This window comes from Phaethon aethereus, assembly GCF_964289735.1.
Source record: "Phaethon aethereus genome assembly, chromosome: 2".
NCBI classification, from domain to species: Eukaryota; Metazoa; Chordata; class Aves; order Phaethontiformes; family Phaethontidae; genus Phaethon; species Phaethon aethereus.
The window spans coordinates 70,454,950-70,481,286 of NC_138582.1; the positions used below are offsets into that span (position 1 = coordinate 70,454,950).

Below are 26,337 nucleotides of genomic sequence, written 5' to 3' on the forward strand. Positions count from 1 at the left end.
CTGCTGGCCTCCCAGAAGAGAGCTGCTCGATCCACTCGCAGCCCGCAGGGACTCCACTTCCACCGGCCTCTCCACCTCCTCATTTAAGCACCTCTCTGACCCCAGGAGCCACGTCCCTGCTCTTGGCGCGGCGCATGACACACCGCTGTGGAGCCCTGCCCTGAGCCCCGGGCTGGGGCACCCATGGGTCTGCTCAGCCCCTGTGGGGCACGGCAGCGTGCTCGTGCACAGCCCCCAGCGGGCTGGCTCCCGGGGACGCTGCTGCTGCTCCTTCTGCGCTTCTCCTGTGTGCTAGGCAGCCTCTGACCCTTCCTCCTGCCCACGAGGGCACCACAGAAGCCAAGACCTGCATGCAGGGAGGGCTGTCCTTCTACAGCTCCTTGTAGAAAGCTGTGGAATCCCACAGTCCATCTCAGAGGAGAAAACCACTGCTACCCGGGGCAGTGCTACCCCTAACTCCTATTGGTCGGGGACAACCATTTTGGTGCCACCAAATCTGTGGCAGCCAGGGTCAGAGAAGACTGAGACATTTCAAGAATGTGATGTAGAACCTATAATGCCCAGTTCTGTTAACTGCGGCTGTTGTTTCCAAGCTTTGGGGGAGTTGCGAATTTCTGCTAAGAGGCAGAGCGTATAATACTACTTTCAAAAGCAGCGTCCGCTCCACCTCACAGGTGCTGGTCTGGCTGCACGTGCACTAGCAGACACAAACAAGTGCCTGCAGGAGCCAGTCTTGCTCAGGAGATGCACATACCCAACAAGCTTGCTACTGTTACGCTACGTCTGTGGGACGTGGGGTCATGCTCTCCGATGTAGCTTGCTGCTAAACTGACTGTCTCCTGTCTCTGCTTATTCGTCTGCTGCAATAGTGTCATAGCTGAGAAAGCAAGAGACACAGCAAGCCCCAAGTCAGCAAGCACCTGTACCCAAAAATGCATGACTCCCTCATTGGCATCCCCCCTTCCAACCCCTCAGTAAGCAAGAAAAACAATTTTCCCTTGCCAGGGTTAGCTGGGGATGGCATCCACCACCAGGCTGCTTTCCAGCTTAACCTACTTTGACTGATGATGAGCACGATCATTTCTTTGGGCCCCCAAGTACAAACCAAATCTATTGCTACTTATGGCTCTCTGAGCAGTCTCTCAAAAGAAGGCATAAAAATAATTTCATCAAGAGCTATTTTACAGCTCCTGACCCTGTGGCTGAGCAATTATCCCACGGAAAAGAAATCCCTTCCAGGGGAAAGAGGGGACCCCACTGCAACATACACATCAACACAGGCTACATCAGAACTGGAGACAACTGGGAGCCTCCTGCTTCAGAAGCTCACAGAGCTGATGGAGGTGGGTAAGCTGCTTTGAGATTCACACGGAGGCCTGCTGAATGTACTGACCAAGATAAGTAGGTTGTGTGTTTGGACTTACATGCCAGAAACTTTTCTTTATGTGAGGAAGGAGGTGGCCACAAATTCAGATCAAACAGTGATTCCATCTGAGAAATCTCCCTCCAGAGAGAAACCATGTCAACTCTAGGTCTGTGGTTATTATCCTCCCCTAATTCTTTTCTTTCCTTATTTTTGTGCCCTCTTTGCTAGGATTTCTACGCTACAGGCAGCAGGAGACAGGAACAGCAGCCAGGAAGACTCCGTCCTTCTCTGGTTAACAGGCAGACATCAAGTGAGACAGTCCGCTCCTGGGTGCAGCCTTGAGAAAGGAGGCCTCCTTTCCCAAGAAAGTAGTTTTGTAACATGAAAAAACTATTTATCCCCAAAATCTGCTGTCACCTGGTAAAAAAACAAAACTAAACCGCCAACTCTCCTGTCCCATAATCCAGTGACACACAGAAATACAAATATGACCATACAACTGATGACGAGCAGAAAAAACAAGTGAAATCCAGGATACTAAGTTGTAAAGTCCTTGCAAGCCAAAAACTGCCCTCCTACACCACCACTGGATTACTTCAGCGAGCTAAGCGTGATACAGGGGCAAACCATAGGCAACCAGCTCTCAGTGAGAATCAGTAGCAGCACAGGTAACAGCAGAGTTGAGGAGGAAAAGACTGTTTTACTTGTCAGTCTGGACAGTCTTGTACCTCCTCTCTCTTCCCCTGACAGAAATCTTCTTCATTCTAGCTATCTATCTGCCTCACACCTAAGCACTGGTCCACCCTCCGGTGGGGCACAGCTCTACAGCTCCTGGACATTTTCCCCACCACCTTCTATAACATGCACAAGTCTATGGGACCTGATGAGGTGCATCCCAAAGTTCTGAGAGAATTGGCTGATGTAGTTGCCAAGACACTCTCCGTGATATTTGAAAAGTCCTGGCAGTGAGGTGAAATCCCTGGAGACTGGAAAAAGGGAAACATTGCACCCATTTTTAAAAAAGGTAGCAAGGAGGACCCTGGGAACTACCAACCCATCAGCCTCACCTCTGCACCTGGGAAGATCCTGGAACAGAACCTCCTAGAAGCTATGCTAAGGCACATGGAGGACAGGGAGGTGACTGGAGACAGCCAGCATGGCTTCAGCGAGGGCACGTCCTGCCTGACCAACCTAGTGGCCTTCTGTGATGGAGTGACTGCATCAGTGTAGAAGGGAAGAGCTACCCATGTCATCTGTCTGGACTTCTGTAAGGCCTTTGACACAGTCCCCCACAACAGTCCCCTCTCTAAATTGGAGAGAGATGGATTTGATGGGTGGACTGTTGGGTGGATGAGGAACTGGTTGGATGGTCACACCCAGAGAGTAGTGGCCAACGTCTCAATGACCAGATGGAGAGTGGTGACAAGTGGTGTCCCTCAGGGGTCTGTGTTAGGACTAGTGCTTTTTAATATCTTCATCAATGACATAGTAGGATCAAGTGCACCCTCAGCAAGCTTGCAGATGACACCAAGCTGAGTGGTGTGGTTGACATGCCTGAGGGATGGGATGTCATCCAGAGGGACCTGGACAAGCTCAAGGAATGGGCCCATGCGAACCTCGTATGGTTCAACAAGGCCAAGTGCAGGGTCCTGCACCTGGGTCAGGGCAACCCCTGCTATCAGTACAGGCTGGGGGATGAAGGGATTGAGAGCAGCCCTGCGGAAAAGGACTTGGGGAAATGGTGGATGAAAAGCTGTACAGGAGCCGGCAATGTGCACTCGCAGCCCAGAAGGCCAACCATGTTCTGGGCTGCATCCAAAGCAGCATGGCCAGCAGGTCGAGGGAGGTGATTCTGTCCCTCTACTCCGCTCTGGTAAGACCCCACCTGGAGTCCTGCATCCAGCTCTGGAGCCCTCAGCACAGGAAGGACATGGACCTGTTGGAGAGGGTCCAGAGGAGTGCCACAGAAATGATGAAAGGGATGGAACACCTCTCCTCTGAGGACAGGCTGAGAGAGGTGGGGTTGTTCAGCCTGGAGAAGAGAAGGCTCTGGGGAGACCTTATTGCAGCCTGCCAGTACTTAAAGGGGGCTTCTAAGAAAGATGAGGACAGACTTTTTAGTGGGGCTTTGCAATAGAACAAGCGGTGATGGTTTTAAACTAAGAGGGGGCAGATTTACACGAGATAGGAGGAAGACATGTCTCACAATGAGGGTGGTGAAACACTGGCCCAGGTTGCCCAGAGAGGTGGTAGATGCCCCATCCCTGGAAACATTCAAGGTCAGGCTGGACAGGGCTCTGAGCAACCTGGTCTAGTTGAATATGTCCCTGCTCACTGCAAGGGGGTTGGCCTAGATGACCTTTAAAAGGTCCCTTCCAACCCAAAGGTTCTATGAGAACCTTTATACAAACTTTTCCTGAAGTGAAACAGAATAAAGCCTTACAGAAGTGCAGGGGCTGCTTGTCCTGCCCCACTGCTAATCGCCACCAGCTGCCTCCTGCTCACTCTATCAACTGCAGTGAGAGCTCTGAGTCAAATTAGAGAATTGTTTCTTTCCAACGATCCTCTTCAAGCCACAGAATGTAAACTTCAGCACTAATATCACACCACTACTTGCATTTTATACTGGCATTCAAAACAAAGAGATCTTTTTAAAAAATGTTTTAAAATGCCTATTTGGAAGGAAAATACAGCTATAACCAAGTGTGAGAATAAGGAAGAAAGATTCATATAATCATCTCCCAAAGTTTTCTCTTCTTAACACTTGCTTACGTTACAGCTATCTCTAAGTAAAAGGGCATGAAGAAGCAGAAACTTGTTTTTATTCTTAGGAAAAAAACCTTTCCATTAAGCCACTTACCCTAAATGAGAATTCAAGGTTTTCTCCTCCCCAGACTTCCATTCCAGTGTCATATGAACCAAGATAATCAAAATACTTCTTGCTCACAGAAAACAATCCACCTGCCATGGTCGGAGACCTATAAAAGAGAACAGTGACTCTGAACTGAATAAAAAGCAAAAGAAATATAAATTAACAAATCAATGCAATGGATAATAAATACGGTATATTTTTATTCTCCATTTTCTCAGTCTTTTCTGGATACAAGGTAACAGTCAGCCATTGATCAGTTATCATCAGGCTATTTAAATTTAATTGTAGAGTAAAAAATTGTATCCAAAACAAGCTCCAGATTGTATTAAAATAAAAATAACAATGAAATCAGAGAAGATAAATATTGTGCTAATATAAATTTTTGCAATCGCAGTATCTTTGTGAGCAACAATAAATGGCTAGTCTCTTACCTTCACATAGCAGAACATAAGCTTTATTGTGGCAGAAGTATTATTAGTCATCTCCGAAATTCTAAGTACAGTAGCCTTATACGTTTTACTTAAGCAATAAGTGAACAAATATTTGCACTTTAGTAATTAATAACAACATTCCTGATCCCATTAACATCAAGTGGAAAAAACTCTCAGACATCAATTCATCAGAATTAAGTAAATATAGCCCCTAAAGAGACTTTTTTTTTTTCTTTCCAAGATTTGCCTATCTGTATTTGTTTACAAAGTTTGGGAAAAAAAAAATCAGGGGTCAAGACCGAACCCTCACTGAAGACCATAAGGCCCAGCGCGACAGCACACTTGAAGGATGTGCTTTCAGTAGGGCAGTGTGTGCACATATACATAAACTTGTATTTGTTCAATATTGTTCCTAATTGTTTACAGCCTTAGAAAATGACCCTCTTTAAAGCGCCAAGCATATAATGCTGGTTGGAACTTAATTCAGCTGACACTTTATGAATTTTACTAAATTGCTGTTGAGGCAAATATTAACAAATGCTACGTGCAGTGATCAGTTACTCTGACCTGTCAAAACTAATTTTACCAGCCATCTTTTTGAAGCAACACTGTCTTACACTGTCATATATTGTTGCAAAGAATGGAATGAGTTGAGTTGAGACAGAAGGAACAAAACCAAAGTCCATAACTAGTCAAGCTCTTCTGTCTCACCCCAGATCTCGTCTTTCCAAACAGGGCTGTCGGTGACACCACCCTCCGCACTGCGGCTTTCTCCAAGGCACTTGCCGAGCTCACAGTCCTCGGGCTACTGCGAAGCTTTATCCCTCATCATTTTCCCCTTGGCATGCCAAAGACAATTATTCTTGTCATAGAGAAGAAAAGCATCACATTTAAACTAAAGGCTTTAAAACCATTGACTCTATTTTGAAACTTTTTTTAAGGAGGATGTGGACTAATATATGCTGAGACGGGCTAAATTACCACCTCACTTTTCCTATTTAAAAAAAAAAAAAATTCTCTCAGTTGAGGATAAGTTCATTAATATTTGTGAAGTACTGGGTTATCATGATAAAGCGATCTAGAAAAGACTGAGAAAAATTAATGATTCTGTATTCGTTGTAGTCCGTAACAAAGGAGAAACAGAATCATGATGTTAAAAATGCCAAACAGCAGATTCATTTCTTACAACACACTGCTGAAATACAGCAATTTCCAAGTTGAACATAGCAGACCCTGAACTATCATGATTTTGTCTACAGTGTCCATTTTCCAGATGCATTGTTTGTACTCTTACCTTACCGCTCCTAAAAATACAGCGTGGAGTGACGAATAATACCGACTGACTGCAACTCTCCTTAAAATAAAACAAAACTAAAACCCTCAAGGAAGACATCCACATGAGCTTCTGTGAGTTAACCCTTCATAAAAACTATGGTGCGCAGCGCTGCATCATTTCATCCCAATAAAGGACTGGCAAATTGGTTCATCTCTGGAAACGGTGCAAGGAACCATCACTATCACTACAGCACAGATAAAGTCTTCAAAACTACTTTTGCCTTCTTACTGGTTGAAGACTTTTTTCCCTGTTTTCACTGTTGACCATGACACATTTTTTACAACGCGGATCTCTGCTTTGCATAGAGGACATCCTTCAGTATTAGTTAATCCTGTTAGTTAATCCAACCTGTCCGTGTGCTGATAAGCATCTGTGGGAGTTTGCCTGCAGGAGTCAAGAGACTACTTGTGCAATAAGGATTTCATATGCAAGATTACACATGAATTTCAGCTTTTAGAGCAATATTTTTCCAGAAGCATGGCAAGCAGGAGCTATTTTGGAAAAAAAGAGGAACTAAACAAAATATATAGTTTTTAGTAACATGCTCATTTCACAAATATTTTCAGCACCTGGCATTTCCAAGTGAAATCAAAAACACTTGTAACATTCACAGTTTCATAAGATGCGTAAAAATTAACCTGATCACGTCAGTCTTGGATTTCCTCCGTTTTTGTTCTCTTTCAGGGGTACTATGCCAAGTGAAGACCAGCCTCCAGTCAAATCCTCCAATCTGTGGCTCACCAGAATTTCCCAAGTACTCAAATGTGTTCCAGTCAATAACATCAATAACAGGGCAGACGACAGCTGATTCTTCTTCTGCAATCCTAATATGTTTTTAAAAGAAAAGGGTGACTTCCATTAGAAACTCTTCTCAAAACCTGAAACTGTCAAGAACGGAGAACACTTGCAGATACCAAACACAAGGTTTTGCTCCTTTTCAATTCATGCTGCAACACAAGGAAATAATGGCTACAAGAATAACCACCAATTTCTTGCTGAGGATGCATCAGGATGGACTCGGCTGTAGGCACCTGGCAAGCATCGATCTTCCTGGATAGTGGAAGCAAGGTATGCCAGATGGCTTGAGATAACACATTCAGCATCTGGCTCGGCTGCCATGGTCAGCACCACATTCTCAACAAAAACATCTGTTTTGTTTTGCACAGGTAGCCGCGCCTAAGAGATTAAGAGAGCAGCATGAGCGTAGAGTGCTGCAAAGATGAACAATAAATTAGCAAGCCTCTTGGCCCTTAAAGTCATGGCTGCTCTTGTAACTGACCATGTGCAAAAGGTTATACTCAGCACTACAACAGTAACTCAGAAAGAAGCCACAAGCTTAAACAAAACAAAACGTGCGACATGGGAATTAGATCCCCAACAGTGAACCATACATGAAGGAGGCCTCCAGAAACCCTAGCAACATAGGAGGTAGAAAGGAGAAACAAGATAGTACTGGAGAATGACAAACGTATCAGCAAGGCTGATCTAAAGATAGTTAAGATCTTTATCATACTAAGAATACATCAGAGCTGATGACATTTCTTGCAGGTCTACTTCTCCAAGGAGATAGACCCCTGCTTCCCATTTGTCAATACCATGCAGGGTTTTCTGGATTCCTTTCCAAAAAGCATTTGCCCTTACGAAAGGCAGCGGGATCCTTTGCCTTCATCTCAACTTCTGGAAAGGCCTCTCAGTACTAGGAGAGATCAGCTTCAAGCACGCAAGCTTGAGGTAAGGTCTTTCTCCTAAATCACTCTTTAGCAATCCTCTCTACAACTAGTGTTAGACCTATCTGCTGTTAGTTCAGTGAAACGAAGAGAACTGTTTGACTTTAGGATGTTGGTACTTGTTTTAGCCCCGCATCTTCTGATTTGCATATTCCAGAGGAGAAAGAAAACTGAATGCGCTATATTGCCAGACAAGGAAGAGACGTGATGTATCTGTCATTTGAGGGGAGCTAGTTCCTCGTGGGATAATTAAGCTTAAAACCTGCAGGCTGACTATGGGGCTCTGACCCTGAAATTAGAGCAGCTTGTAGTGCTTAAATGCACCAGCAAACAGCAGCATTTGCAAAGAAGTATTGTCTGAGCTGGGGAAGACTGCCTTAAGTATGAAATAGTCTCTTGTTGCCGGAGGGAAGATGCAACACAGCTGTCGTCTTCTTTATGATCTCCCATTGAAATCCTGTTTGGTAGAGCACACGAAAGGGCTTATACAAATACTGCTATCTCCTGTCTCACTTGTGTACTTATGTACAAAGCAATGAGAATGACATGTACACAGAGGGGGAAAAAAAATCCCAATAAAAAGTAAAAATGCTTTGTTGCTCCTGTAAAGGAAAAGGAGTAAAAGTTAGGTAGCTGGCATGTGATTTCAGTTATGAAAGGAATCAGGTAAGTGAAGAGTCATCACTTTTTCTGTAAGTTAAGAATTAACTAGATGGTACAGTGCACAGGCAGCTTTCAAATACAACTATGTTTGCACTGCAAAATGCTAACACTGTTGTATTGCTCCCACCATTTGAGTCAGACATGCCGGACAAACATGCCCTCAGAGATGTACGTCTGCAACTGCAGCAAGAAGGGCAAAACTTGCAAGATGCATCCAGGGCTCTTTTTACAGCAGGTGATTTATTACAGGTAACATTATCCAAATCCTTCCTCAAGATTGCCATCTAGTGGTTTGCTAAAGAAAAGACAAAAATTACAGAATCGTCTTCACAGTTACGTAGTTTCTTCAGAGGACAGTCATTAAAACCACGCTTATTCTTTGATTTTTACCCCTTTTCCTTTCTTCATGCTATCTATACTGTTCATAGTTAACCCACAGTTATCTGGAATACACTCGGTGTGAAATGTGGAAAGACGTTAAATATTACATTTTTAAGAAAAAAAAATTAAAATATTATTCCAGATACTATTTCAAATAGACATGGGGAGTTTGAGAACGCAAGTTCCACTAGCAATCAGGAAGACTTGCACGCCTCAAGACAGCATATGCTTTTGGAAATATCTCTCCTGGTTGCATAGGGCTGTTTTTCCTGGTCCTATTCTGAATCCTACAGTACCTGCTGGAAATCTTTACAGGACACAAATCAAACCACTGACCTTGAGGAAAGGATTTTTTTTTAAAAAAAAAAAAAAAAAAGAGAGCGAGCTGGTTTTCTATCTACAATATCTAGGAGGCCTGATTCAGGTGCTCCATCTATCAGTATCTGCTAATGGCATCCAAGGGGGTAAAGACATAAGCTGTCAGCAAGAGGGGCAAAAGCAATACAGCCTCGCGCGTGCGATGCGGAGGTGGCAGGGCGCTGCGGTGAGGTGTACCAGTGGCTGAACCAACAGTGGGAAAAGCGCACGTATGGCTGTTGACTACACGTTGCTGAGGCTTCAAGAATATCATAAATAGAATTCTAAGTTGTAATAGAGAGCTAGTATTCTGTTTTTTTGGGGGGGGGTGTCTTTGTTTTTTGGTTGTTTTTTTTAATTAATGGAAGTTTTCCGAACTGCCTGACAGATCTGCGGTATAGATTAAAAACTACATGGCTGTAAAGTACAGCATCCCAGGACAGATGGTGTCCAAGTAGAAGTCGGTGCTGACAACATAACATCAACTCCTCCCTGTCCTACCCCACGATGCTTTATATCAGAAACAGTTTGGAAAGATGGATTCGCTCAGGACTAAGATGACGGAGTTTATTGACGTCTATTCCAATCTGCTTACGTGCACGTTGCCCTGTGATAGGGTATGCCTCAAGGCAAGCACCTTTCCAGACCTTCTTCTCATCCACCACCCAGGTTGATAGCAGTAGCCGCCTTTCCTGTGTCAAAGCTGGGGGTGGATTCCTCTTCCTGAAGACAAAACTTTCCCTTCTCTGAAGAAAAAGAGCAGCCTGGTCCTCAAGAGAACACAAAAATCCACCTCCTGATCTTCCACACCTCCATTCGCTACCCCACCACCAGGAGACGAACGCTCGCCGTGCCTCAGGGACCAGACTGCGCTGACCTTCAGTAAACGCCTGCGAAGGGTCATTTTTTCCCACGGCAGCAGCGTGCCGAGCCGCCTCTCCCCCTGCAGCAGCGGCAGAGGAAACCGGCCCAGAGCACAACCTCACCTCGCCAGCAGCGGCTCCAGCCAGCCCTCGTGGCACTCGCAGTGGCAGTCCAGGAAGGTCAGGATGTCTCCTTTCGCCACAGACGCTCCCAGCAGCCGGGCTCGAACCAGCCCCTCTCGCTTATTTGCGCGGATAAGACGCACCTTGCGTAAGCCAGCCACATAGTTTTCCAAAGTCTCCTTTAAATGTTCTGTAACAAACAAAAAAAGACAGGAAGAACATAGCTCCGGAACGACTGGTTTACGTCAAGCTACAGAAAGGTCTTTCTTCAGTAGCGTATTACTTATAGCGGTGCCTTAAAGGTATCGGCAGTTTGAACTCCGATTCTGCTATACTGTCCATGTTAGGACAGGAAAAAGGAAAAAGCACAGAACTTGGATGGACACAAATCACGGTTACTTTTAAGAAATTGAACACTTCATAGCTGCCTCCGTAATTGATTTCCAAATTTTTAAGTGAGTCTCAAACATTACGTAAAGCTTTTTCCATGTAAGAGCTTTATTCTTAACACAATTCACATGTGGTGGAAAATACCAGCATTGTTTTGTGTCCCACAATTCAAATGAAAACACATAACTAGGTAGCTCCTTACTATACCTTACACCAGGGAAACCTTGGAGCAATCAAATTAGAAAACCTGAAAAGCTCCAACCAGACGGTAGTTATCCATATGTGCAAGCACTTATGTTACAACAGAGCAAATGTGCTGCCCCATTTTAAACTAAATTTGGTCCAGAACTCAATACTGTCCCTGGCACACCAGAAGAAAACCCATTTTCCAATTAGATGCCTATGTTGTACAATTTTACGGTATGTTAACCAAGCAGCTTATCTTTTCCTCCTGTGACTGGCTGACCAGAAAATCCCACCAACAATCAACATTATTTAGAATTATTCTTCCTACCTTTGTCACTGTAATCATCTACAAGGATAATTTCTTCCAAAAGTATATCTGGAGATGTCTCAAGAACACTATGAACAGTTCGCAGAAGTGTTGACCAAGCCTCATTATAGAAAGCTATCACAACGGAGGTTTTTGGCAGACTGTAGTAATCATACTTCTTCTCTCGGCATCTGTAATTACATTTAGTACAAGTGCAAAAGAATTTGTTAATTTTCAGAAAACTATTCTCAAGTGAAGAGTTTGTATGCTACTTACTAAATGCAAACAAGAATACAAAAAAGACCTTAAAGGAACTGTATGTACATGGAAAAGTCAGGCAAATGCTTTCAGGAAGTTGGGCTTCCAGAAGTCCCATTTCCACAGCAGCATTATGACTAAAATTCTGCAACCCCCAAAAATGTCTAAAAAGAAAAATAACAGGAGGTATTCTGAGCTGGTGTACGTGCAGTACCTGTCTTCGCACAAAATTTCCCCAAGAAGAGGAACAGGCAATGGCCAAAACATGCCTCAGATTACAGAAAGAAAAGTTTTGTGTTTCTTTTTTTTCCTTAAGTGCCGTAAAAACAGTAGCATCAATTACTGGTAACTTGTACTTCGGAAATAAAACAAGTGCTAGACAGTAAAAATATAACCGTGAAGGAACAGCAACATATAAAGAGAAAAAAACCCAAACAAACAGCAGCAGAACTGAGACGTATATACACTGAAGCAGAATTTGGGAAGACCACAGAACTGCCAAGATATAATAGTGGAATTTGTAAAAAATGAAGACAGGGAGAGAAATGCATGTTTTTGGCTCTAGGGAGAGCGAGGAAATTTGCAAACTTTAGGATTAAGCTCCAGAGTGTATATCCCATAAATATATCTACGAACTTCCTTAAATGAGCATATGGATGCCAAAAAAACTTCCAGCTGAGCCAAAGGTGTAAATTGTTAACGATTCCCCTGGTCTGAAAGAATTTTAAAACAGCAACGGTATTTATCACCATATCTCCCCTTCTCTCAGAGCATTCTGTACGAGCAGTTTTGTTAAAAAACAACAGAAACGGTTTAGAGATGCTTGAATTTTCTTATACCTCCAGTTTACTGTCTGGAGTCACCAGTGCTCGTACGGGGCAGAAGGACATACTTCAGCTTCTGTAGGCTACCAGGTCATGAGAGATACCAAACCAGTAGCCAAAACAGAACAGCAGTGAGTCCTCCAAAAGCCATGCTGCTGGGAGCTGAAGCGGGAAACCAGAACTGCTCAACAGAAAACATGGCAGCAAAATCCCCAAAATTCCTCCAAATGCCCAGACAATGACATTGGAAGAAAGCTGCTTACCTGCAGCATATTGAGAAAATATTCGCTGATAATGCTGCAGTTAGCAATAAAAAAAGACGACTTCTAGGTTTCTTTAAAGATTAGGCACTATGTATTATGTGGTATAGAAAGAAAAAAACAGTAAGAAAAAAACAATAGTCTGAATCTGAATATTCCTAAAATTCATCTGAGGGGGGAAAAAAAAAAGTCTGTAGTATACTTTTGTAATAAATACCTGAAAATGAGGAAGTAACAAGGAGAAATGACACTTGGGCAGAGGCGGCACACAGAAGGGTGCCTCTCAAATACGAAATGAATGCTCTGCAACAACACTCATTGTACACAGTGTATATGCGTGCATACGCACATACAGGTGTACATAGATAGGCATATACGCATACGGACACGCTTACACAGCGAGGTACGAAAATGCCCGTCCTTCCAGGCTGCAACTTCTCCCGAGGCAAACAGGGGCGTTCACAGAGAGCTGCCTCACGCCGTCGGCTGCTGACACACGTGGTTCATTTTGCCAAATGTTCAGGTATTAACACACGAAAAAGGAGTGACATTTTAATTAACTTTTTTTTTTTTTTTAAAGCAGAAGAACCTGCTGTATGAATCCAATTTTAAAAATACACCCTTACTTTAGCCTACTGAAAAACATTTATGCTCAGTACCGCCAGGAGAAAATTCTTCTTATATATCACAGTCACTCGTACCAGGTAATTTCAGTTCATTTCTTGACGGAAACAGGATCTTACCTACCCATTTTAGAACACTGAAGGAGAAAAGAAATAAATGGACAACCTCCAGGAAAGCTTTCTCTGGAAAATACCTCAGAAAGATTCACGGAATAACAATGTTGTATTCCTTTCTTTAAAAAAGGAAATCCAAAAGGTCTAAAGAAGCTTATAAGCCTAATTATAGACTAAAGACTTCAGTGGATTTGCCTGCAAATGACACGAGGGAGACGGGAAGCGTGATTTGGCACAGGGCAAGGCAATCCCCAGCCTGCTCGTGGCTCACCGTGCACCGCTGCCTCCTCCGCGGAGCGCACCCCGCTCCGCCGCGGAAGGCCGGCCAGCCTCCTACGGGACCCGCCACAGGACACGCTGCTTCCGTTTCCGAAGCCAAGAAAGAAGCCAAAACTAAAAAGGGCGTCTCATTCACCATTCCGTGGCGGGAGGCAGCACGCAAGCGCAGGGGCGCGACTCGCCCGGGGGGCGCGGCGGGCTGCCCCGAGCAGCGCCCGGTTCCCCTGCGCCCCGCTGCCCCCCAGCGGGCCGGTGGGACAAGGGTGACAACCCACCCGCCCAAGACAGAAACCGTCTCTCACCTTCCGCATTGAAAGGCACTCCGAGCATGACTGAAAGCTAAGCTTTTTAGTACATTGAGTTTATTTGGGGGAAAAGTAATCATCACCAACTAAAATTTTGAAATGTTTGCTTTTAAAAAAGTAGAAAAAAATAAAGTTATTCAATTTTTATGCAGACTTGCGTGTTTATCTCAGGAATTATTTCCAAGATTCCTTACTAGATTATGACAAGATCTCGACTGCTAGCAGTCTCAAACGTTGTTGATAAAATGAAGCATAATTTTCCGTATCTTTCTGTTTCAAAAGAAATTCCAAAGAGTTTTGCTCAGTCATAAAAAATAATCCCACCAGGGAGATTACAAACCTAGTGTTTAAACCCTGGAAAAACACTAGTGTCAGAAAATCATAAAACAAAAGAATGAATCCCTGAAATGGAAATGCTTAGAAGTGTTGTTGAGTAACAGTTAAGCAGCGTGCACATGGACACTAAACGTTACCACCTCACAAGATACACAAGCTTCAAAAAAAAAAAAAAAAAAAAAATCACTACAAATGTGAAGCCTGACTTAAAGCCTAGTGGTCATAACTCAGTTTTTCCATTTCCCAACTCCTGTTTACAACAGAACCACCTCAGCAGCGCATCTCCTGTATTCACCTCTGCAAACATCAACACGTATTTTTATTCTCAGTGCGGCACCCAAGTATCCAAGCTCCTACTTCCCAAGTGAATCATTTCACTCCTGCTTTGGGTTATTCAGAAAAACAAACACTTATCGGTCACAATACGTCACTAAAAATGACAGGGAGGATACAAACTGGTGACAGCAGTCCAAAAATACGTTTTGGCCGATACTGGGCACGTATATTGTCAGTGCCTGTGCTGCAAGCTGCCTTCAGCTTCTGGCTAAGGCACTCCCTAGTGCCACCCTCAAAGCCCCCAGCACAGGGGACCCCGCTAAGACAGGACTCGTTGCATCTCACGTTAGCCATCTACAAGCTAGGTGCCACCTTCGAGCTCATCATCTGGGCTCTGCGTGCCCGTACAAGACAAATCGAGGGGCGATTCACCTCACCCTCCTTAAGACATTTATCCAGCACTGACAGGCTTCCCCCTTGTCTACAGAGATTTAGCTACAGACCAGATGCTTAACTTTTCTACGGCTAAACTTAAACGACAGGAAACTACTTTCACTCCCTACTACCGGCTGCCTGATACATCACCTTGAACCTAGTTATCGTAACTACCAAACGGTTCATAAAAACGTACCGTAGACATGAGGAAACGAGTTGCCTGTAAATGGGACATGTCCAAGCACGGACGACAAAGGCAGAAGCACTGTCATTTGTAGCCCAACATATTCCTTCACTACTCTCATTATCTTATTCATCCACAGGAACTTTACTATTTATATAGATAATATAATTACACATACTAAAAATGTATTACATCTATTAAAAAAAAACCAACACCTTAAGTTAAAAATGTGTGCTTGTTGAGTGGGTTCATATGCTTCAGAAAAGTACATACATCTCTAGTCAAGCTGGTTTTGGAAAAAGTTACCAGATACCAGGATCAGTCATTGAGAAAAATAACATTGCCAGTGCATGTGAGCAGCTTTTTTAAAGACCACAAAACAAAGGCATGTCTTAAATAGCACTTGGATTTGACTGAAAGACGCCGCTATATAACAGATAACAAAGATAACGCCTAACACGATAAAAAGAAGTGACACCGTCCCAGCCTCTGCCCTCCGACGGCTCCTGTTCTCCGCAGCCCCACCGGAAAACGCACAAGCAGAACCTCTGCGTGCCGGGAGCTGCACCCAGAGAAAACGCAGCCGGGACCACTCCGACCGCTTCCTGACCGAACAAGAAATGCCGAAAGACACAGCTTTCATTTATGAATTTGTAATAAAATAAACATCTGCATCTTAAAAGTTCTAACTGTATTCAGCCATGAATCTTTAAATTCCTAGACGGGAGGAGAGAGAGAATAGCGCTGTGCCTGAGCACAAACTTAAAACCATGTTCACCACGTACCGTCTTTCCCCGATCTGTCACTACAGCACCCACTCAAACGTCTAACTTCACAAAACACAAACCCAAGCCCAAGCAAAGCATGTAAAGGAGTATCATCATGCATCCACGTTCCTGTGGGGTTTTGGTTTTACCTTTTCATGCTGCATTTGCAAGTCACAGTCTAAGTGAGACCATACAGCTGACAAGTTTAATAATTTAATCCTGGAATCTACTACACTACAAAATCTTCTGTTAGCAAGTTTTACAATAGGTTATTTATTAGAAACTAAGGAGACATCAGTCAGGAAATGCCTAAACAGAATTAAATGGGCTATTTTACAGAACATTTATGTCAATTAATGTAATCACTCAATTTATTTCATTGTAAGGAGCTGTTTCTCTTAGAGATGTGTATCTATACACAGGGAGAGAGAGCATGAATGTGTGTACACCGGGCATGCTGCCATGAGTTAATTAGGAACCCTTGTTGACATACTTTTATGTAAGACTTTGACCACAACTGCAACAATGAAACAGCAAGGGAAAGAACATTTTTAATCTCCAAATTCGATGTTCTATATGCACAGTTACTCATATTTCTGAAAATAATACGAAATGTTCTGTGAGTTTTCAAAGATTTGTTAATACAATCTTTTCATAAATTATTTAACGCTTTCTAAAGGTATACCATGTAACTTCTGCTTTTGAAGTTTCAATGTGAGTGCCCAAGAATACAGGCAAGTTCAAGATTGCGTAGCTTCTCTCAAGTTCAAAACAGCACCTGACTGCTACATCTGATTTAACATGAGTTATATGACTGTGGTATGTGACGTTGTCATATACTCGCTACCACAGAATCACAGAATCATTATGGTTGGAAAAGACCTCTGAGACTATCAAGCCTAACCATCAATCCAACACCACCATGCCCACTACACCATGTCCTGAAGCGCCACGTCCACAAGTTTTTTGAATACTTCCAGTGATGGCGACTCCACCACCTCCCTGGGCAGCCTGTTCCAATGCTTGACAACTCTCTCAGTAAAGAAATTTTTCCTAATATCTAGTCTAAACCTCCCCTGGTGCAACTTGAGGCCATTTCCTCTTGTCCTCTCACTAGTTACTTGGGAGAAGAGACCAACACCCACCTCACCACAACCCCCTTTCAGGTAGTTGTAGAGAGCGATAAGGTCTCCCTTCAGCCGCCTCTTCTCCAGACTGAACAACCCCAGTTCCCTCAGCTGCTCCTTGTAAGACTTGTACTCCAGACCCCTCACCAGCTTCGTTGTCCTTCTCTGGACATGCTCAAGCACCTCAGCATCCTTCTTGTAGTGAGGGGCCCAAAACTGAACACAGGATTCAAGGTGCGGCCTCACCAGTGCCGAGTACAGGGGCACAATCACTTCCCTACTCCTGCTGGCCACATTATTTCTGATACAGGCCAGGACGCTGTTGGCCTTCTTGGCCACCTGGGCACACTGCTGGCTCATGTTCAGCCGGCTGTCAACCAGCACCCCCAGGTCCTTTTCCACCGGGCAGCTCTCCAGCCACTCCTCCCCAAGCCTGTAGCATTGCATGGGGTTGTTGTGGCCAAAGTGCAGGACCCTGCACTTGGCCTTATTAAACCTCATACAGTTGGCCTCTGCCCATCGATCCAGCCTGTCCAGATCCCTCTGCAGAGCCCTCCTACGCTCCAGCAGATCAACACTCCCACCCAACTTGGTGTCATCTGCAAACTTACTGAGGGAGCACTCGATCCCCTCATCCAGATCATCAATAAAGATATTGAACAAGACCGGCCCCAGAACCGAGCCCTGGGGAATGCTGCTTGTGACTGGCCACCAGCTGAATTTAACTCCATTCACCACAACTCTCTGGGCTCGGCTGACCAGCCAGTTCTTTACCCAGAGAAGAGTAAACCTGTCTAAGCCACAAGAATCATCTAGCAACCACTGTCAGAACCCTACTTCAGGCTCGGTTGCACGCAGTGGGCTAGGAACAAGGCTTGGGGGGTTTGTTACAGTGGGCCGTGGACATGCCGACTCACATCACCACCTCCTTTTCCCAATTTGAACAAGGTTAGGACATTGAATTAACCTGCAGATGCCCTTTTAGTAATGGGTGTTGCTCAAACATAGCATTCCGTAGGCTGTAAGTAAATACGGCTGATCTGGATGAATGGCAGCACCCATGGGTCCCTCAATCCTTCCCCACTCACCACCCCGTAAACTGCAGAGGCAGCAATGTGAACTTGGGGGTTTGCCAGGCATCTTCACCCAAAAGAAAATACCTCCTCCTCCTCCCACCCTCCCAAAGCCACAGCAGAGGACACAGCTGTGCTGGGGTCCTCTTCCACCCCCTTTCTTCTTCTCCCTTCTCTCCTGCCCAGCAGCAGCTTAGGGTTCAGCAGGTCCACCCACCAGCATCCCAAGCTCGGCAGCACGACACGGGCCGCAGCGCTGGTTTCTGAGCCACGCTGCACAGCTACCGAAGCGGTGTTACCTACTCCAGCCTGAACCTGCGTTTGAACAGCCCTTCCTCACCCCTCCTTAGGGGAGGGCAACCTATGGAGAAAATCCAGCGTGTGACCTAAAAGCGATGCAGCCCTATTACATCAAAACCCGGGATATAGAGATCAGGCGTTCCCAGTGGAATTAAAGGATATGATAAATCAGATTATTCTTACTTCCTCCAAACACTACCTAACTTCTCATGGTAATTTATTTTCTTACATAGAACTACCTTGAACCATCAGTTCTGTTTTTTTTTTAAAAAAAAATAATAAAGCCAGTAACAAAAAAGTCTTATCTGAGCATGGAAAGGCTGCACCTGGGTTTGCACACCTACATACTCAACATATGTTCGGATATTACAGAAAGAGGCACTGAAGTTTACAGAAGGTGTGCCTTGGTGCGATAGAGCAGATAGCAGCAAGGTGCTGATAACCACCAGAACGGCCACTGCTGGCCCACACCTCCCCACCATCCGCTCCCAGCCCAGCGGCCCGGGTGAAAGTTCTCCAAATTGCGTCTGCTGAAACAAACCGCGTTAGGAAAGAACCCCCCAGGATATAGCACAGTCTATATGCGCCACGATATCATCAAGTCTTTGAAAACAGAGGCTTGCTAGATTGTGAAATGGTCTTCCAGATTATCTGATGTTTTAAAGAACTGTTCTCCCAGTGACAATAAGGTCTCGACAAGACAGACTGCCAATCACTGCTTTAAGATTTCAGATAATAAAGGGCTGCACTGGCCAGTATAAAAACACTGTGAGAAGCACGGAAGAAAGCTGGGAAGCCTGAAATAGAAGAAAATGTTGGCTAAGAAGTTGTGGCGGGGGGGGGGGAGCAAAAAGGAAAACTCTTTTTAAACACATTAAGAAAAAATTGTCTAGAAAGCCCATCTATGAGGGTGGACTACACCTACAACCCAAAATCCACAAATTTAAGAAATGCATAGATCCTCCTAATTCCAAATGGTTAGAAAGAAAGGCAATAGAAGTTCCTACCCAGCCCTGAGTCTGGATGTGCAGATGAGAAGACATTTCTACATGTGTCCATGGAGGGGGAAAAAAAAAAAAAAATTTTGCTCATTTGAAACGGTGGTTTCATTTTGCTCAAATGGTTACCTGTGTTTGCCATTTTCCTCCAAGGTAGTGAGATATGCTTAACATTTGCAGAGAGCCCTGTGATTCCCTACACCCACATTCAGAAACTTACTTTGATATGAATAATTTGATTCATGACAAGAAAAATATTTTGCAAAGTAATACGATAACTGAAAGAAGTTATTGAAACCATCACTAATAGTAGGGTTGGGATGCACCTGGTCCTTACAGACAATCATGTATATTAAAAGCACTGTTTGGATAAAGGAAAAAAAAAATTATAATTTCTGCTTTACTATCACTGATCTGGAAACCCTGTCAGGTTAAAACTGAAATCAGCCAAAATGAAGCACTCATCTAGAGGTCACATCTGGTAGAGCTGGGGATCTCTACAGACTCTGTAAAGAAAAACAGTCAAAAATAATCATGTGAGCTCTTCTGGAAAATGTTTGCGGGTGACTATTCCTCAAAAGCATAATGACAAAGAAAACTGACACATTTTTACAGAAGGTGGGAAATAAAAATAGTAAAATATCCTAAATATCAAAGCACTTGTGGAAGCACTGCTCTATTCTGTCCTGCCACAAAATGCAAGCCTGCTTATTTAAAAAAAAAAACAAAACAGAAGAATGCTGCAGATTTATTACTCCCCCACTTAACCGTATGCCCCAGAGACACACTGCTTTGCAGGTCTAAAGCCTGTTTATAAATGCAAGGAATCCCACCGACTAACAACGAAGTAGTGACTAAAAAGTATTATGATTGGCGCAGTTACCCGTAACCAATTATCCATTCCAGAAAATCTCAGAAAACAAGCAGGACAAAAAAACCCAACCCCAAACCAGTGACCATAGCGTTACGAAACTGCCAAAGCAAATACGCCTGTAAGTAAGTTGGGGTTTTTTATGCGAAGCGTTTGCTCCTGACCAGAAGAGCGTCGTGCCTTCCGGACGCTGGGCGAAGGCGAAGCGTGGGAACGCCTGCGCCGAAGCGAGCCCCCAGAGCGCAACCCGCGGCGCGTTTAGAGGGGAGGGCTGCGCCGGCGAGGTCAAGCTGCTGCGGGTAAGCTCTCCAAAGGGTTCGCTTTTACCATGCGCGCTGCGAGAAGAGTCACTGCAGTTCTTGCACCTTCAGGTAGCAGATGCGAGTCGGGCAGCGGCGGTGGGCTGAGGAGGAAACACCCGGCTGCTGCGCCAGCTCCTGCGAGGGGGTCGGGTTAAAACCCCCGGCGGGAGCAGCGTGCCCATCAAAATCAGATGCTACGATTTTTGGAGTAGAAGAGGGACCAAAACCTGCTCCCAAGGATTATTCTGGGAATTTGCTAGCAAGATGCTATCGGATGAGCAGCCTGCATCGTTTGGTATTTACAACCCAGTCGACAAAAGCAACACATGGTAGCAAGTGAGGTTGTAAGAGAATCGCATTCAAATCTGGAAACAGGCAGGAAAAGCAGTTTTGAAAGTTGGAAAAATCCTAGCACAAGATTGTTATACTAAATTCAAAGACAAAAAATAAATAATAGGCATAAATGATGGTGACATGAGGAATTTAAGTATTTGTGTGTATCTATCTATATACAGATACTTAAATATAGATATATATAAAAAACATATAAATAAGCTCTCTCTCCAAAATACAGAATATTATCTCGAATTAAAGAATGAACCTCTAAAATTTTTTTTTTATAGCTGCTAATTATTATGCAGACCACATTCAATATTTTGGGGGCTTTTGTGGCTACTCAAAATCATTTGCCAGGTAAGGAAAGCCAGAAAGGGCTTACAAATCCATTTGCTTGTGAGCACAAGTGAAATGAGGCCCAAGGGCTGATTCAGGCTTCTACCATGAAAGAGACAACATAAAACGCTGAGTCGGCACAAAACCGCCTATCCCTGCCCTGCTCCTTTTGTAACAAGAGTCAGCCAAAAGAAGGCTGGTGTGATTTTACAGAAACCATCCCTGAAATAAATGTGCAATGGACCCCTACTGTGAGAAATACATAAAGGAAAAAAAAAAAAAAAGCAGGCAGAACGTCTAAAATCAGGAGCAATGCTTGAGAACAGTCCTTAATCTAAGAGAAACCAAGCAGGAAAAACTGGAAATGTATTTCTTAGGCATTGCAGTGAACGGTAAAGGCTATCTAAGAGATCCTACCAGCTGTCTGCCTAATTGCGCGGCCCGGGAAGATAAGCACGCGACGAGAAGCCCCACCGGACAGGATGCGGCCGTGCGGTTGGGTGGGGGGAAGGCAGAGCAGCAGCCGCCAAAACGCGAGTCCCCGAGCTCATCCCGCTGCGCTTGCAGGGCATCAGCCCCAACACGGCCCTCGGCAAGTCAATGTCTGATGGAGGATGCTTGCTTGTTTTAAACCTGCTGTAATTGTCGCGTCTCCTTCGTGTATGAACTCAGGCAATGAAGGACAGGCGCTGGGAAGACAACCCGGGCCGTCAAAACACGACGACCGGGCGGGCTGGGGGGAATTTCGCTGTGGCAGTGATGTAGCCTCGAAAGAGGTGCCCGGAGAGAGGCTGCTGAATCTCCATCCTTGGAGACTTTCCGAATTTGACAGGACAAGGACGGCCTTTAGCAACACGCCCTAACACTGCAGTTGCCCTGCTTCAAGCAGGAGGTGGGACGAGACACCCCAGAGGTTCCTTCCAACCTCCGTCGTTCTCTGACCCTATGGCATATTTCACTTCCAGCCTTGTACAAACTATAGCACCATTTAGTAACTTCCTTACGTTCTCATGCATAAGATTTTACTAAAAGAACATTTTTTATAGTTTGTTTATAAATCTACATGTTAATTTGTTTATATGTATGTTTAAACATACATATTTATGTACACATATAGGTACATATACGTACATACATATATACACACACTCAATTCTAGCCACCAATAAAACTGAAGAGTTTCTGTGTGATGAAACACAACATTAGCAGCTGCTGACCTCAAGCGCAGACAGTTAAAGGAAGCAGGAACTGTCTAAAGGAAACGACAGAAGTTATCGAGTTCTCCAGGTCCGTGTCTCAGTAGCAACAGCATCGGTTCTCAGAAAGAAAACACGTTACAGTGGCCTGTAGGAAGAAGGAGGAATAAAGGCCTTCTGAATATTTACACTGGCGGGAATATATTAGTAGGGGAACATCTAAAGTTGAAACTTTTAGGGTAAAGTACGTAACATCTGTACAGAATTAACAGCCAAATATCATCAAACAACACATTATTTGGGGGAGTAATCTCAGTCAAACTATTCTTCTTCTCTTCCTGCACAGTGTTACCGCACATCGGTATCAGCAAATAACTACTGCCACATTTCTGGTCTGATAGCAGGTCCAGGGTGTACAACATGTGACAGTGGGAATTTGGTCATCAGTTTCTGATAAAGCAACACCTTGTATCCATAATTTTGCAGACCACATTTCAAGGCTTATTGGTTCAGATATTCTCAATCTTATTAGCAAAATTCTAGTTTTCACTAGATTCAAATGTCTGCGATTTTCACAAATTCACACCCAGAGAGAGGGTTCACTGATGAGCGTGGGAGGACAGTAAGGTTAAAAGGAGCAGTGGGGCATCCAGGTGGTGGGGATGTTGCCTCTCTGTTTCCCTTTCTTTCCTCCTCCCAGTTTGCAGGCATCTAAAATTCCCAGACTCACCTCCACACACGTAAGAATATGCTGAAAGAGACCAAAAGCCCATTGCCCTGTCTCCAAGCATAGTATCTGTTAATATCTCATGAATACTTGATTTGAATTTTCTAGTAGATGGACTTCCTCATGCTTTACAGTGAACGGATTTTTGGAACAAGAAAGTGGCAGAATTTGTTTTATCCACTTCATGCATCGACCTAGTATTGCAGCAGCTCAGCAAGAGGCGCCCTCTCAGTAGCCTGTCTGTCTTTCAGGCTGAAGAGCTGTAAGTTAGTCACTTCTTTATGGAAGTCATGCCCTAAGTTACACGGCATTGGGTCCAACACAGATTTCTGTGGGACCTTACCAGTGACCCTCCACTATTTAAAAAAAAGAAAAACAAAAAAACCAAAAAAACCCCAAGTGCTTCCTAGCTTTTATTCAGTTATTTATAAATGCAAGAAATTTCCACCTTATATCACAGCTGTTTAAGGAACTCATCAAAAGCCTCTGCAAATAACACCACACTTCCTTATCCATATAATTACAACCTTCAAAGATCTCAAATAGGTTTGTGAGACACATCATCCTTGACGAAAGCAAAGTTGACTCTTTCTCAATAGATCAAACCTACCTGCCTGCTACTAATTCTTTTCCTTGCCACCATTTGTAAATAATATGACTGGAAGAGTTCTGAGGCTTGCCAGCACACACTTCTCTAGTTCTCCTCTGGGACTCCACTAAAAAAAATTGTGTATTTGTCACCTTCCGGTGTTTGGGGACCAAAATTGTTTCATTGAACATACCTAAAAATTTAGCCTTTGCATAATTTTTGTGGACTGCTGAAGTCTAGTTGAAGTCTACCATTACTACTTATTTCCTACCATTGTAGCCTCACCCATCACCCAAATGTTCATTAAAGATCACAAATGGTGAAGCATTACCAGCCTTAAAATAAAAAAAAAGAAGTCGTATTTTTCCTAGACTTGACATTTCAACCTGTATAGCCTCTAATATTACACTGAAGTGCAATGAATTTTCTATCACTACAGGCTTGGTGATACCTTTTTCAATAGTTTTTTGGTTTTGATTTTTTTTTTTTTACATTGATCTTCCTTCTTAAGAGGTAGTTAACAACTTTGTTGCAAAATTGCCTTTGGAGAAGTTTTTTTTACATTTTCTGTGCAAGCTAGACAGATGTTTTGTGATGTTTCTGCCATAGTTTGGTTATAGCTGTGTGAAAATGCACAAAGTACCTGCCAGCAGATACAACAATACGGTACAGCACCAGCCTCAGAAGGCAATAATCTCTGAGATTATGTCACTGACGCTTTGCGATCCTTTTGGTTTGGATGCATTTCACCATTTCAACATCCAAATATTCAGTCTAAAAGGGTGTGTCATTGTACCAAAATCTATTTGCCCATTTACATCATCTTCAATTCAAGACTCTCCCCCTCCCTTCCATCTATAATGTCCCCTACTCAACAACTGTGGTATCTCATTTCCTCCAACATCTTGTCATAGAGAAATGGCAGGAGTCCAACACAGTTCATTGAAATTATTTAAATTCTTCCCGTAGCAAAGTAACTGAAACGGTCCTTTTTAGCCTACGGTCTATAGACTGCTTGTAAGGGAAGAATAAAAGATAACTAAGTAAAACTAATCCTACTGTCAGGCTTAAATTTATGATAAAAAGGCCTTGCATTTGCATTGCAATTTTTTGAGAGCTGTCATAGGATTTATGTTTTAGATTCCACACTGATAACTAAGAGTTGGGTGAACTACCGGACAGCACCCACTGATGTGAACGCATGCCAGAGACAGAGTCCTGCTTTTTCCACAGCTCTTTGCTACCATATTGTACCGTACCACACCGTACCATACCATACCACACCGTACCATACCGTACAAACCCATCGCAATGAACTAAACCGCATGAAGCCAAGCTCGTGTGCAACAGAGGAGAGGACTCCGAGGAGTCAGTAGCAGCTATGGCTCCATCCTGTCCCCCCTCGCTGGCTGAAGGCACATGCCCCTTAACTGGTCAGCCCACTCCTCTCACCAGCTGGCCGCCGGCTCGGAGGACAGCCCGGGCTGAGGTGAATCACCCGGCTAAACGGCTTCACAACCGCACGGAACTGTCGCCTGTAAAGCAGAATCATCTCATGACGCAGTATCTAATCCTTAGTTTACAATTGCTTCTGCCATCGTCTGTCATTAGTGTCATAAGTGTAATTTGTAAGTGTAAATTGTGCCAGCAACTAAGTACCCAGGAACAAGTGAAGTCCCAGTTTAGAAGAACATTACGTATCTCTACGTTGCTCCTGGTAAATCTGGTGATGAAACAACCTGCTTTATACTGCGTGGCGTAAGACCGCTGAAAACAATGCAAAGCCGAAGTCTGGGAAGCAGAACACTTGTAAAGTGCCTGGCAACGCACGCTGCTGCCCACGGCGACCTATCCGGGGGACCCGGCACCACGCCGCTGCTTCAGGGCTCAAACCCGGGCCCCCCGGCCCCGACCCCACCCGCCCGCGGGGCCACGGAGCGGCGGCTGGAGCGGCGGGTACTCACAGCGGGTGCCAGCGCTCGGGCAGGCGGCGGTGCAGCGAGATGCGGTCGCTCAGGTAGGTGTTGATCTGGTGCCGGCGGACGCTCTCCTCCTGGCGCCGCTTCTCGGCCGGGCTCAGCTCCAGCCTCACCGCCCGGCCCAGCTCGCCCAGCGCCCCGGGGTCCAGCGACGGTTTCGCGTACACCGGCTTCCGTAGCAGCTCGGCGGCGGCGGGAGGCGGCGGCGGCGGGGCGCGGCGGGCGGCGTGGCGGGGCGGCGGGCCGTGCCGCCAGGCGAGGAAGCCGACGGCCGCCAGCAGCCCCAGGGCCAGCAGCGCGCCCCCGCCCCGGCAGCCCCGGCCCCGCTTGGCCCGGCACATCCCGCGGCCGAGGCGGCCGGCCATGCCGAGCGGGCGGCCTCTCCCGGACGCGGACACGGGCGCGCCTCCGCCCCGGGCGGACTGCGGCGAAGTTCTCACGGACCTGCCCACGCCGCGCTGTCCCCGCCAGGAAACCCGCCCGGCTCCGCCGCCGGCGGCTCCGCCCTCCTCCCCGCCCAGCCGCCGACCGGCCCGCGGGGGCGCGGCGGAGCCGCACACGGGCGCTGCCGCCGGGCGGGGAAAGCGCCCAGCCGGCTGCCCGGGAGGACGCTCCTCGGCTTCACGGGGGTCGGCAGGCAGCTCGGCCACGGGGCCCCAGCACCCCAGGGAAGGCACACGCCCCCGGCGGGCTGCGGGCTGGCACTGGGGACACAACCGGTGGAGCCAGTAATGATCCTGAGCCACGGCGCCCGGAGCAGGGAGGGGAGCAGAGCGGGGCCAGCCCGGTGCTGCTGGGTCATGCGCTGCTGGGATGTGGGGAGGAGGGAGGAAGGCACAT

General features: G+C 45.3%; 1 protein-coding gene across 1 annotated transcript in view; it reads right to left on the minus strand.

Annotated features, from left to right (window-relative positions):
- The window catches only part of GALNT12 (polypeptide N-acetylgalactosaminyltransferase 12), a gene marked incomplete at its 3' end in the record, with an annotated part of 49,869 nt that extends 23,739 nt beyond the window's left edge, over positions 1-26,130 (minus strand). Inside the window, exons 1-5 of the mRNA XM_081996349.1 lie at positions 25,483-26,130; positions 11,024-11,193; positions 10,120-10,309; positions 6,644-6,829; positions 4,227-4,344 (exon numbers count right to left, since the gene is read on the minus strand). Coding sequence (XP_081852475.1) covers positions 4,227-4,344; positions 6,644-6,829; positions 10,120-10,309; positions 11,024-11,193; positions 25,483-25,862 — 1,044 coding nt within the window. The 5' untranslated portion in view covers positions 25,863-26,130. The remainder of the gene's footprint in view (positions 1-4,226; positions 4,345-6,643; positions 6,830-10,119; positions 10,310-11,023; positions 11,194-25,482) is intronic.
- Positions 26,131-26,337: the final 207 nt, after the last annotated feature.